This window comes from Strongylocentrotus purpuratus, unplaced genomic scaffold, assembly GCF_000002235.5.
Source record: "Strongylocentrotus purpuratus isolate Spur 01 unplaced genomic scaffold, Spur_5.0 spur5_scaffold_6, whole genome shotgun sequence".
In the NCBI taxonomy this organism is placed as follows: domain Eukaryota; kingdom Metazoa; phylum Echinodermata; class Echinoidea; order Camarodonta; family Strongylocentrotidae; genus Strongylocentrotus; species Strongylocentrotus purpuratus.
In genome coordinates, this window is record NW_022145612.1 from 50,078,500 (window position 1) to 50,092,182 (window position 13,683).

At 35.5% G+C, this 13,683-nt stretch overlaps 2 protein-coding genes across 2 annotated transcripts; one reads left to right on the forward strand and one right to left on the reverse strand.

Annotated features, from left to right (window-relative positions):
• Positions 1-33: 33 nt before the first annotated feature.
• Positions 34-7,940, forward strand: LOC581098 (tRNA-dihydrouridine(20a/20b) synthase [NAD(P)+]-like). Its single transcript, XM_781117.4, has 9 exons — positions 34-439; positions 1,894-1,920; positions 2,482-2,576; positions 2,926-3,001; positions 3,553-3,594; positions 4,162-4,302; positions 5,320-5,528; positions 6,863-6,948; positions 7,450-7,940. The coding sequence occupies exons 1-9, from the start codon at positions 351-353 to the stop codon at positions 7,738-7,740; spliced, it is 1,056 nt and encodes a 351-aa protein (XP_786210.2). The 5' UTR covers positions 34-350; the 3' UTR covers positions 7,741-7,940.
• A 2,312-nt stretch (positions 7,941-10,252) lies between these two features.
• Positions 10,253-13,656, reverse strand: LOC581166 (U6 snRNA-associated Sm-like protein LSm3). Its single transcript, XM_781179.5, has 4 exons — positions 13,555-13,656; positions 12,081-12,194; positions 11,650-11,745; positions 10,253-10,946 (listed from the first exon to the last, which is right to left on the reverse strand). Exons 1-4 carry the CDS (start codon positions 13,573-13,575, stop codon positions 10,860-10,862), a joined length of 318 nt encoding a protein of 105 aa, XP_786272.1. The 5' UTR covers positions 13,576-13,656; the 3' UTR covers positions 10,253-10,859.
• Between the last annotated feature and the right edge of the window lie 27 nt (positions 13,657-13,683).

Sequence of the window (13,683 nt, forward strand, 5' to 3'; positions counted from 1 at the left end):
TGTATTTACACCGTGCATACGTTGAACGCGTACCGTCGCGCGACTCGACGATCGACTTGTCTTCCCAGAGAACATGCCGCCTGCCAGAATGGCAAAATCAGACATATGCTTTTACGTTCGTGCTATTTTCAAGTGCAATATCTTATGAAATGGACAAAGTAACGGTAAAATAAAATCTAAGCGACAGGATCAAAGTCATTTCCATGATTTTTGTTCTAACATCGAAGTTAAATTTTGGAAGATCAGTCCCATACACTTAGATCTGTGTATTGCAATTTTACAAGAGTCAACACTGCACTGCTGCAGCTGCACTGCCCGCGATTGCGAGGAACGATCCTCCCAACTTCATTATGGAAAAGGCGACACATGTTTCCCCACTGCAGCTCTTCCAGTCCAAGGAACCTGTGAAGATGTGTGCTCCCATGGTTAGGTATTCTAAGTAAGTATAGAGTCTACTGAAGGATATATTAAGAAATAAAGTTCATGAGTAATTGCAGGGTGATTGTTCAATTGTTGGCTTTTATTGCAAATTGAAAATGGACCCAAGTGTAGAAAGAGAATAAAGAAATTATTTGAACAATCGGAACTCCCATTTTTTGTTTGACATTCTTAAAATTGATAATCTTCTTACCTGTAGTCGGTTTTATATCCCCTCATTTTTTATTTATTCATATGTTCTTTATATTATAAACGTAACAAGACGGAAAGGTTCAGTCTGACGTCCGAGTCTGATCAATGGTCGTTCTGCTGAGACTATATGCCTGGCTCCACTGACGCCTCTGTGTGTATAGGGAAGATTGACAGTTTCACATCAAAGAATTCCCATACCAGATGTTTAGATGTAAATAGACATTATTAAATTTAAAGTGATAGTGTAAAATATACTTAGTCTACAAACATTTGTATCAAGTTCATCTTGGGTAAAGTCAAAAATACTAAAAATAGATTTTTTAAAAAAAGAAAGCATATTTAAAGAGAGGGTATCATGATTTTGAAATTCAGGAATTGATTGAAATTCTATACTTGACTCTTGATAATTTTGCTTCGCATCTTATGTAGATGTAGACGTAGTTTTTTTAAAGTTTTTTTTTTTTACTTTACTGTACTTTAATCCAGTGGTGCTGTATATATAATTACGCTTGTCCATTTATCATACTTGTACATGTAGATGTCTTCTTCAGTTATACATTATCCTTGTCATTTCGAAGAGTTGTGGAGATAACCTATTCAGGAAGACTATTCCACAAATCCACAACTCTGTTGCTAAAAAAAAAAGCTTCCTCATATCAAGCTGAGAGTAGGCCTACTGTTTGTCTAGTTTCATTTTGTGACCTCTTGACCTCCTCTGTGACAAATAAAAAAGATTATTTTGTGTATGACAGTGAGCACTCATTTTTGTTTTGCCTCAGAAAATTTAAATTTGAAAATCACACCCCCCCCCCCCTTGAGCACCAGGGGAGGGGGCCCTGTCTTCTTTTTTCTTACAAATAAAGGTTGAATTAACCTGTTTTTACATGTTTTTTTCCAGGGAAGGGGTCCCCCCTCTCCCCCTCTTCCATCCGCCATTGGTCTTTGTACTGGTACATCGATTGTATTTTTTTGCCTCAGAAAATTCGAAAAATTGCCCCCCCCCCCCCCCCCCCTTGAGCACCAGGAGAGGGGGCCCGTCATCTTCATTTTTTAAAACAAATAAAGGTTAATTTCACATGTTTTTACCCATTTTTTCCCCAGGGGAAGGGTCCCGGGACCCCCCCCCCCCCCCTCTCTGGATCCGCCACTGGTTTTTGTACTGGTACATTGATTGCATTGCAAATGCACTTGGAAATGTTTCTCATAAATGTTAATCACATTTTTCTATTTCAATTTTTAACTCTGCAATGTGCTCTCATGTAGGCTGGCATTCAGGACCCTCGTTCGAAGGTAAGCTAAGCTTGTATTCACTCTTTCTTCCACACTTGTGTAAATAGGAGAAAAGACCTTTAAATTGTTTAATTCATATTACCAACACACTTTAGAAAAAAAATATGTCTATGCCTTTATCTTGTAAATTTGGTTCTTTGTTATTTTGTTCTTTTTCCAACTCTCACAAGTCTTTACTAACTTTTTGTGGAAGGGATCTGGATTGATCTTTTTACAATCAGCCTGATTTAGATTTTGGGCACCCATGTGTCCTGGGCTCCTGTTTAATAGTGTCGAGCCTTGCTTTATGGAAATTTGAACTCTTGTATGGATATTGATCTTTTTTTAATGGTGAATAGATAGGAAGGCCCTTATGCAATAATATTGAGTGATTCTCCAAACATCTTTCTTGTTTCTGTTCTGTATGACTAATTTATGGATCTTTTACAAGTTCACTTGATTCTGACATGTCACTGTCAGTTGTCAAAATTTATGTAAATAGAAAGGAGTGTCATGTTAGCATGTACATGTATCTTTGTACATATGATAGGGATGTTATTCTTTGAAATATTTTCTTTATAGTTACGATTGTGATCTGACGTTCACACCAATGATTGTCTGTGACTCATTTCTCAAATCTGCGAAAGCAAGAGACAGTGAATTCACTTCAAATGAAGGTACAGTATTGTTGAAATCTTATAATTCAATTTTTTAATTTTTCCATCGCATTACTTTTTGGGTTATATTTCACTTAATATTTTTTTTAAAGAAGGAAGGGATATAAATTTCTTGAAATGGATCTAAAAGATTTCCTTATGTTTCCCATTAACAATTTTGAGGAAATTATTTCAGAAGATTGGTAGAATTCTGTTCCTCTAATGGTATGTAAATCATGTTTGAGAATTGAGAATATTGAGGTTGCAATATTTAGTAAAGGTCATAAGAATATTGTATCTGTATGTTGCTAATTGCCCATAGAATAAAAGAAGAGCTCTCATAAGCATCTTGTCTTATTTTCTCTTTTAGGAGACAGACCCTTGATTGTACAATTTGCTGCAAGTAATGCCAAGGACCTTGCTGATGCTGCTGAATTAGTTGCACGGTAAGTATCATCTTGTCAAGTTATTTTAGGTTGGTTGAGAAGAAATCAACTGAATTGATAATACCTTAGAACTAAGCCCACATTAAATTTATTTTGTTTCTATATGTTTGAATCATAAGCAAATATATTTTATGAATAGACAGGGGAATAAATCAAGAATGAAAAAACCACCATTTAGCAAAGATTGGCTAGATATATTGTACATGTAGTTCTAAAGTTAATTTAGAAGGCGAGAGAGGAATAATTTGTACATTATAAAAATGGCAGTCCTGTGAGTATGTAATTGAAACATAAGACGGACCACTACTAGAAAATGTTAACCCATTCCCATTTGTACAGACTTTATGACAACAAAATGAAATATTCTGATGGACAGAGCATCATGAAAAGGATAGGATGAGACAGATAAAGATAGAGATTGATTGATATGATTTTAAAAGAACGGAATATGAGCCAAGTCAAATACATTTTCTTTGAGTCGGAATACCTTTCACAATTACTCTGAAGATCAAATTATCTTAGCATATTGGATATGTCCTTGTATTTTTCAGATACACTGATGGTGTGGATCTTAATTGTGGATGCCCTCAGCGGTAAGGAGACTACCAGTACTTACAATTTTTGGAAAATCTACCTTTTTTGTTGTTACTTGACATGGGAATTCATTGTAAATTGTTCTTTTTGCTTACTCTTGGTTTTTATTTCTAAATATATGTATCTCATTTATACAGTTGTAATACTGAACGATGAGTTGCAACAATTTTCACAGCTGTGATGCCATATTTGTTAGGTTATGCAAAGTGATTATTATGATCCTATCAACGTCACAAGATTTCATTAAAGGATTAACTCTTTGTTTACGTTGGTCAACTAATGGAACAAATGGTGGACTGCCGTTGTCAACTTTTGTCACATGTACACTGTGTTATTAAGAACATAAACACTTGATTCAATATTGCAGTCAAGGATTTTAGTTTGCCGCAAATTTAGAGGTAACATACTTATTCATTTGACAGGCAGTAGTAAGAAATCAACGTACAAATGTACTATCTTTCATGGGTATTTGTCTATTCAAGTAAATTACCTTTAAGAATCAAATGATTAAAAGCTGCATTATGATTCTAGTTTTGTTCTCATCATAACTGAATTGCATTTTGCAGATGGGCCGTGGCAGAAGGATATGGTGCCTGTCTCATCAAGCATCCAGACCTGATCAAAGACATGGTCCAACAGACATGGAACAGGGTAGACCGTTCAGACTTTACAACATCCATCAAGATAAGGCTCCATAAAGATATCAGGTGAGTGGTATATGAGTTGTCTGTGTTGAATAACGGGTAGACCGTTGGATGTGATATCCAGGATTATTGCCATTGCTTAACAGCCTTAGTGCTAATAACAAGTATTAGGGATGTCTAGGGAAAATGCCAAGATCAAATTCTTCCCAACAGGAGTACTGCAATTCAGTGTAACAACTTTGTCAGTGCTTATTTTCAATGTGCAAAATTGATTTTGGTCTTCACAAATCATAAGGTGGATGCCAGAAAGCCACACTTCACTCTGTTTGGACTGTGGGTAAACAATTCTTGTTCATAAGCTTGGTGACAGCTGAAAATTAGCTTTTCCTTGTAAACAGAATTTCGGGAAAGAACCATGGGATATGGTTGCTGAAAGATTACTATTCTTGTAAACCATCTCATCGTTTCACTAAACCACTATAAGTACTAGTTCACCGACCTCCCATTGATTTTCAGTTGGATGTTAGCGTACTTGTACTTAAAATGATTTGGGGAAACGATGCCAATGATGATATCAAGACATAGCTACACTAGGTTTTGATATCTTGTCCACTACTAAATATCACTGGAATACATACCAGAATAGTTGGGATTATGCAAACTTCTTGGGAAAAAAAAGATAGGGGATTGTTCATTTTTCTTTCTGATAAAGAGAGGAGTTATGATTGGATGTTGGGAATTATTTAGGTATGTAGAGTCTTGCTATCTTAGTAGGATCCTTTTCATCTTGTTTATAAGATTTCTAAGTTTATGTTATCAGTCAACACTTGTATGTATGAACTAAATAATTGTCTATGTGGCTGATCAATCAAACTATCAAGTCTGGCAGCATTTGCTACAGGCTATATTTCATCAGAGATATACAGTTCGGGTTGCAATTGTGATTCAGGTTATATCTAGGGTTAGGATTATGTGTAGTATTTGGTCCAAGGTTGAAATTAGGTTAGTATTAGAAACTGAGCATGAAAGAATTGTTCCCTAAGCATGAGTCATAGAACTGTCCATTTTACTATTAAACAGGGAGACTGTAGAGCTTTGCAGAAGAGCAGAGCATGCGGGCGTGTCCTGGATAACAGTCCACGGTCGCACCAAAGAGCAGCGTGGAGAACCAGCCGACCATGATGCCATCCGCATCATCAAGGAGGGGGTAGGTGTTCCGGTGGTTGCTAACGGAGACGTCAAATTGATGGAGGATGTTAGGAGAATTGTGGAGCAAACTGGTGTGGATGGTAAGACTTACATCGGGATGATATAAGAAAAATTGTCTTCAACGCTTGCCTAGTTAAAGGGATCGTTTAACAATGTTAAATCCGAGATACACGGCCCTACATGTTCTTAGTGTCTGTGATATGGTGTAATATTGAAGCCCTAAAAAAATTGCGCTTCAAAATGATCAAGAAGTGCCTCAAAAAAGTAAAAATGTTTGAGTGACCAGTTACTTCCCCAATAGACTGTAGTGTTATGAAAATCGTTTGGCAAACGGTTTTCAAAATTTGTAATTTCAATCATAAATATCTTGATAATCAGACAGGCGATAGGCTTGTAAAAGTCATGGGCTTCCTGACGGTTTGTAACTATCATTGCAACATGAGCTAAATCCACTGAGAATTTTGTTTCAGAATCTGAGACAAAGTTACCGGATCCCTTTAAGAAATGTCTGTCTAGACATAAAGTCCATTTGCTTCTACCGGGTATTCAAAAGAAATATTTTTACAGGACACAACATAAACTACTCTCATCCAGTTTTCAGTTGAGAAAGTAAGTCATAAAACTTATCTGCCTAGACACCAAATCAATTTTTTTTTCATTTTCAGGAGGAATAATTCATTAGATCAATGTTGTTTGTAAGTTGATTACTCAAGTGAGTACTTTCCTGTCCAGTAACTTTGTTTGCTCATCAATGGAAAAGGTTCTTTTTTAGAACCTAACCGGTACTTATTTTTATTTTATCGGTTGAAAGTCATGGGATGAAATATCACTGAGGAATGCTTACCGGTAGTCAACTTGAGAGAATCTCAAGTTATTGGCAGCCTTTAGTGGCTCAATGATTTGCTTTTGTCATGGCAAATAGTTAACAGTTCTCTATTTTTCTGTCATCAATATCAGATATATCATTCTAGTGTAAAATAACATACTCTGAAAACATTGTTCTGAAGGTACTTAAAGATAAAGACCAGTTATGGTCATGCGATTACATTGTGCAAGAAACGTTGTGGAATTGATCAGTAAAGGTTGATCATCTAGCATATAAGTATTGGTGTGTTACTGCAAGGTTCTGGAATCATCAAAATGATAAGAAATTTGGCCCAGTCTTTGTAAAGTTACAAGCACTGGACATAGAAAGATGTATATGGGACTACGCACACGTGCTCGACACGTGCGTTTATCTCTCACTCACCAATAGATAAACTAATTTACCAAATATATCAATTAGTAGGCGGTTTCCCGGCAAATTGTTTATCATCATATATTGGTAATAAATGCTTCCATTTCATTTTTTGAAATTGGGGAGTTTCCAATACTGGTCTTTACGTTTAAAATGGCTTTTTCATGTTTTGTGCAGGTGTTATGTCAGCCAGAGGCATATTGCGTAACCCAGCTATGTATGCAGGATATGATGATACACCTTTTCAATGCATTCAGGATTGGGTGAGGCTATTAAACTTTTCTTTGTTTTCTCATGTGTGTCAATTACAAGATAATTTGCGTGAAATGAAGGAACGTTCAACTTCTTTGAGCTTTATTTGTTTTAATAATTGTAAGTGTAAGTACTGGATTTGCATTGTAGGGTTATATTGCCTTGTCACAGCATCACTTTAAATTGCATTTTGTTCTGGTTTGTTCTGGTTGAATGCATAAGATCTGATGTGGTGATATCAGTGTCAATTGACACCAATTATGCTTATTCCTTATGTAAATCAACAGAAACACTATCAGATATGTGAATCTCTCATGATTATTTTATGAAATGCGACTGTCAAAAGTAGCATTGGCTGAGGAACAAAATATTTCCTTCCTTGCTTTTGCAGGTGGACATAGTGCCAAGTTTAGGGTGTTCATTATCAAAGCTATTTTTCATCACTTTTAATTTGTATCATGAATTGTAAATCAGTAGAACTGACAGTAAAAATATGGTTTCTTTCTTTGCAGGTGGACATAGGTCTAAGTCTAGGAACCAACTTGACCTATTTCCATCATCATCTTATGCAAATGTTGGATCAGTACTTGCCTGGATCCGAGAAGGTGAACTTCAACTCCCTAACCAGCACAACAGCCGTACTGGATTACCTAGAAACTAACTTTGGCATTGGTTGGAACCCAAACAAAAACTTTTACACCAGGAATAAAGAGGACCTTGGATGTCATTCTCATGGCCAGAGCAGAATTTTAGGGAAAGATCATTTTGAAAAGTTCATTGATGAATGTACAGAGGATAGTTGACCCTTTGGGTATATTTTATAGACCACACACTTCAAATAAAAGTTGTGAGAGATTGGCATGTTCTGTAATAGCCTTGTGTCGCTAAGTGAAGAAAACACATAGTAGTGAACAATGCAGCTGGTCAGTATTACACCTTGTTCACCATTATTTTTAATAAAACATATATATTTTCCATCCCATAATAAAGTCTGTGAAGGAAATCTATCTGTGTAGAATATGTGTTTGTATGTACCGGTAGTGTCATTTAATATAAGACACATTATCAATGTTCCCTCTGTTAAGAGATAAACAAAAGATCATAGTAATAGACGAGAGAGGATACAGTTTTTGAAAATTCTCATTTATGAGAACTTATAAAGAGAAATGATAGTGAGGAAAACATCAAGATATTTAATCAGAAGAATAAAATGAGAAAAAGGGGTGGGTGAGAGGTCGAGATATATATATATATATAGAGAGAGAGAGAGAGAGAGAGAAAGAGACAGGGAGAGAGAGAGTGGAAGGGGATTGAGGGGAGTAATGCTAGACTAAGCAAGGAAGAATTGAATTGTTTTGTCATTTACAATAATTTCAAATCCCAAATGTGAATAAAAACTATATTTTTTATGCTTTCAAATCTTTAGTTGCCATAAATAGAACACTGAAATACAATGAGTTTCCTTTCTTCCGTTTTCCCCCTCACTGTGTGAATATAAATCTTTATGCTAGATCCCTCTTTCCTCCCTCTGTATTATTCTCTCTCTCTCTCTTTCTCCCTCTCCCTCTTCCACATCTCTCTTTTTTGTTTGTAACTTTTGTTAAAATTGCGCAGCAGTGCAAGTACCGGTATAGGAAAACAGAATCTCTATAACTTACTCTTCTTAGACAATTTGATACAAGACGTGAGCTCAGAGAGGAATTTTTTACTGTCTTGATATTCAGTCGTGCACCATCCTATTTTTTCATGGGATTGTTCCTCAAAGTCACCATTATCATACACTTCTCATGCAGAGAACTAGAGGTGTATAAGAAAAGAAAGAGAGAGGGAGGGAGGGAGGATCAGTTCACTTTACAAATACCGGTACTCTTATTTTGTCATTCATAAGAATCACTCCAGCAGCACAATCTTTTAAGTTTGTTACCCACATGCCATTGAAAACTGCAAATTTTTAAAAAGTGTACTTGTTTGGACCGCACTTCACATTTCTTGTTTCTTAAAACACAAAGATATGTAAGTACTTGCAGGACCTTTGTCATGGACAGCTACTTTTTCATCCCCACCTGCCATTCATTTAGATAATTGACAACTCCTGCAAGAAGACTGCCGCTGTTAATAATGGTCATTTACGTCGTTTACATTCTCAACAGGCCACCCCCTCCCCAATCCTTGAAGCAACGAGGTAACAATATGACCAGTCACAAGTAATCTGGACATTTTTTCAGACCTTGTTAATACAAGACAAAGTAAGGTGCCTTATATTACACACACACAAATAATAAACACCTCGGTGTAGTAGGGAAATATTGCAAAATGTCTTGCAACAAAGGCCTCAAGTATGTTTGTCCCCATGTAGATGTGTGCTTAAAGATACATAAATATGTAGTGCCCTTAGGTTTAAATACGTCACCTTCTTTTAAATTAGCGAATTTTAAAACGGTATACCACATCATATGTGAGCAAGGCTTTTTTTCTAAGATCAATGAAAAGGGAAAAAAATTAATGGGTATATTGACCTACATTGAGGCAGGGCTCTACACTTTACATGCTTATATGCAAGTGACCATTAACAATTAGGGAAAACAATTGAGAGGGGGAGGTCTTTATTATTGGGCCCCCGATATAAATACAATATTCTAAAAGTAAACAAACAGGTAACACCTTCATCAGTTTAACATGATTTTATTTTAAAACATTATTTACAAAGGAAAGATTTTGTGGAAAAAAAGATATGCTTACAAGCCTACTTGGTAGGTTGTTCTGTAATATACAAATTAATGTTACAGGAATAAAACATAAAACTTGATAACACCAATTGTACACCAATGTTTTAAAAAATTACTTTAAAACAAATTTTTAGAATGATATCACATTAGGTATTCATATCTATGTGTTAATTGTTATTGAACTACCGGTATCTAATAAGAAATGATCTAATAAAAGTACCTTACATACGCTTTAATAATATACCAAGAAACAAAGTACATGGAGTTTATTGAAGCAGGGACATGCTATGTCCCTGATTGAAGTAATGAAATAACATGTAACTGTGGGTATTTTTTAAATCGGTCTTGACCCCTTATACATAACCAAATTACATTTAAGCAGTTATACCCTGTATTAACCTTCATCATTTCTAAAGTCAGTACCGGTACTTCCTTTTTGTAATCTTTGGTAATCCACACAAAGCTGATTCTACGTCTTCTTTTTCTTCCATCTCTCCAAAAACCATATGCCCAATTGAAAACTTGATGTCAACATATACATTACAAAATTTAGTTGAAGGAAAAAATTAGTGGTATGTGTATAATTGTATTTTGAATACAGAGGACTACTTTTAATAGTTGTCATCAAGAGATAAAAATAACACAGTTCAAACAAGAAACACAAAATATAAACTGATTCAACTACTGAGTCATGCTTTTTCTCATTGATTGACAATACAAACTGTGATGCTCTTGATCTCACTATATCATAAACAATGTCCCTTCAGGAAGTCCTTGTACATATTAGACAGGGATGCCATTTAGAATTGATCAGAGGGCCTGAAAATCACCTAGAATGAGCTATTTTGTAGTACACAAAAAAACCTAAACTATGGTCTGAAAGTAACTCACCAGGGCCTGAATTGAGGTTATTGCCTGAAAACTGGCATCCCTGATTAAACCTTACACAATTTGTGCTCCATCTCAAAACAATGTACAATAAAAAAAATATATTAAAAATAAATAAATAAAATTGTGACTAAACAGACTGAATTAATGTATCCGTTGTGTGAGTGTCTTCCTATCTTCTTGCAGCTGAGGCAACAAAACTCTCTATTGTTACATGATTGATGTTTAGAACATAAGAAATACAGTTTATACATCCTAAGTTTTTATACAGAATGGTGAACGCTGTCTAGCCATTGATGTTCTGAATGCTATAATGTCCCCGATCTCAATGGAGGGGAGACAAGAATCACCCCGTCACCTCGGACAAACAACATCTGAATTGACCGTTTAGTACTCTGAAATCAAAAAATAACAGAGAAAAATAGTAGGAATGCAACATTTAAATGACATCTGTAAACATGGTTACTTAAAGCTTATATGTACTAGTGTATGGGAGGGATTATACTGCCCTGCGAGGTCACTGGACAGGTGGTTATCTCATCAACTCAGCTCTCAATTAACATAAGAAAAAGAGGATCATGGGGGACCAATGGTCACCGATTAGGCATTTTTTTTCTATATAGAGGGAGCAAGTAGCTACAAGTAGGACAGTGTGGCTTTAAGGCAAAGTGACTTGTCATTCTTTTCCATTTCAAAATCTACATGATTAAAAGAAAACTTCTTCACATAATAGGGTCATAAAACATGGTGATATTTTATCAAAGACACGCACACAATGTCATAATTTTTTTAATTAGTATATAAAATTCATTTAATTATTTTCATTTGCTACAAATAGACATGTTCATCAGAACTGCTCTCACAACATAAGGGTATCTAAACTAAAAACAACTTGAATGGAATTTTAAAGAAAAGACATAGTTGAACAGAAGTTGAACTCTGAAATTAAAATTTGAGAGAATTGACTTTATGATGGTCCTGAAGATAATCACGGATGTATTTTTATGGAAATCTGGTTTTGAAGACTCTTTTCATTTTAATGACAATGAATAACAAAGGATAACATATCAAGCAACTGAAAAATGCCTTTATCTTTACCTTGTATATTTCTTCATAAGTTTCTTCATCTATCTCCACGGCTGTCACAGTTTCTTCAACATCACCAAGAATCATGTTGAGATGCTGATCATAAGCCTGATTGCAGAAAAGACAAACAAGAAATTACTGTACAATTTCGAGGAAACTTACTTTTTAAAGCGAATAATAAAATGGGGCATCGTTAATAGTTAACATTTGAGTTAACATTCTAAATTTATTCAACTATTCACCACAAATTGCTAATGAGCTGATGGACTGACAACAAACCAAATTTGAGAAATTCACAATTTCACATTAAATTTACATAATATGGAAAATTATGATTTTTAACATGATTGTATGCCCATACATGAGAATCAGTGGTACAAGATTACAAAAATGAAATCAAAGAATGAAGAGCTAAAAATGGAAAACAAAGAAAATGTTCTCACATGAAGTCTGCCTTTGAGTTCCCTATCATTCCTCATCTTGACATAGATCCTTTCATCCAGACTAAGTCTGATGAGATCTAGTGGTTCTTCCACGGTATTGGCTGGTTGGCTGGGCTGAAAGACAAAATATTTAATAGGAAGTTAAATACAATTAAGTTTAACATGAGCAAAATATGCTTGATTGATCCAAATTTATAGTTTAAACAGAAAAACTAACATTGTAACTAATATTGGATTAAGTTCCATTGTTGGCAAGATGAAATAACAAAACAAAAATAATAAATGGGTTCATTTCCTGCAACTGGGGAGATAAAATGATGGTCAGGTCAACACCATTCTTTAAAAAAAAAAAAAAATCATGCTATCAGCATTTACTGATTCAACATGGCAAAAGTTAGGAGTCAATAAACAAGGACAAAGAGAATGAAAGAGATTAATATCATTTTTTAAAATCATTTCTCTCTCTTTTTTTTTGGGGGGGGGGGGCAGGTTAGTCTGTCATTTATTCAGACCCTGATCTAATCCCACATCCAATGCGGGAAGAGAATGAAATAAATTAATATCATTTCATTCAATTATTTCTTCTTCCTTTTTTTTGGGGGGGGGGGGGAGGTGGGGGTATGTCTGTCTATAAATTCAGACCCTGATCTATTCTAATCTCACATACAATGGGAAAAGAGAAATAAAAAGACAATACAAAAATAAATAAGAGGAAGAACAAAAAAAGTAGGCCTAGACTAGAATCTATTATCTAGATCTAGAAAGTCTAGTCTACAAGAAAAAGGGAAAAAAGAAGAAATAGATCTACAATAAAAAGGGAAGACGGAGAAGGAGGATTTTAATTTTTGGTTTGACCTCCAGTGATAAATCCTGCTCGCTTGCCACACTCGCGCTCAACTGTCGTTGCCACTTCGGCGCTAGTGTAGCAAGGTATCCAAAATTTCAGACCCCAAATTTTGTGGTCATCATTACCCTAACCCTAACCCTAACCCTAACCCTAACCCTAACCCTAGAGATAATGATAAACACAAAATTTGGGGTCTAAAATTTGAGGTCTGTTTTAGTAGGCTATATTTTGGATACCTTGCTACACTAGCGCCATAACTTCTCCTCGGCTCAGCTCAGCTCAGCTCAGCTCAGCTCAGCTCCGATTTGGTCCCAGAAGCCACACAGGCAGAGCGCTCTCCCTAGGCCACTCGGCCCGGCGAGCGCTAAGCCTCACAATTCACAAGGGCCCAGAAACGCGTGACCGAGTATTGCTGTGCAAAACACACTCATTCATTTGTGTAGAAATCGACTCCCAGCTCGAAATATTCTATCATTTTCACTTTGTTTTATACTTCATATCTTAGCAAACCAATATTTAAAATTTGGCATTCGTACATGGCCTTGAATTCACGCAAACACCTCGTCACAAGCACAATCGTTCACTCAATATAGACTATATGCCAACAATGATAATTCTTCAACTTACGGCTTCTGATTCTTCCGCCATAGTTGCTGCTGACCTTAGAAAATAGTTTATGATCAAGCCAATATGTTATAATTTCGTCACGGCTGTAAAAAACAAAAAATATGTCATATTCTGATTATGCTTCTAAAA

What these genes read in the sequence shown, in the direction of transcription:
- LOC581098 (XM_781117.4), top strand. Translation starts at nt 351, where the DNA reads ATGGAAAAGGCGACACATGTTTCCCCACTGCAGCTCTTCCAGTCCAAG. An exon ending in CCCATGGTTAGGTATTCTAA is followed by an intron (nt 440 to 1,893) that starts GTAAGTATAGAG and finishes GCTCTCATGTAG; the next exon opens with GCTGGCATTCAGGACCCTCG. An exon ending in TGAATTCACTTCAAATGAAG is followed by an intron (nt 2,577 to 2,925) that starts GTACAGTATTGT and finishes TTTCTCTTTTAG; the next exon opens with GAGACAGACCCTTGATTGTA.
- LOC581166 (XM_781179.5), bottom strand. Translation starts at nt 13,575, where the DNA reads ATGGCGGAAGAATCAGAAGCC. An exon ending in TGGCGGAAGAATCAGAAGCC is followed by an intron (nt 12,195 to 13,554) that starts GTAAGTTGAAGA and finishes TTTGTCTTTCAG; the next exon opens with CCCAGCCAACCAGCCAATAC. An exon ending in AACTCAAAGGCAGACTTCAT is followed by an intron (nt 11,746 to 12,080) that starts GTGAGAACATTT and finishes TTCTGCAATCAG; the next exon opens with GCTTATGATCAGCATCTCAA.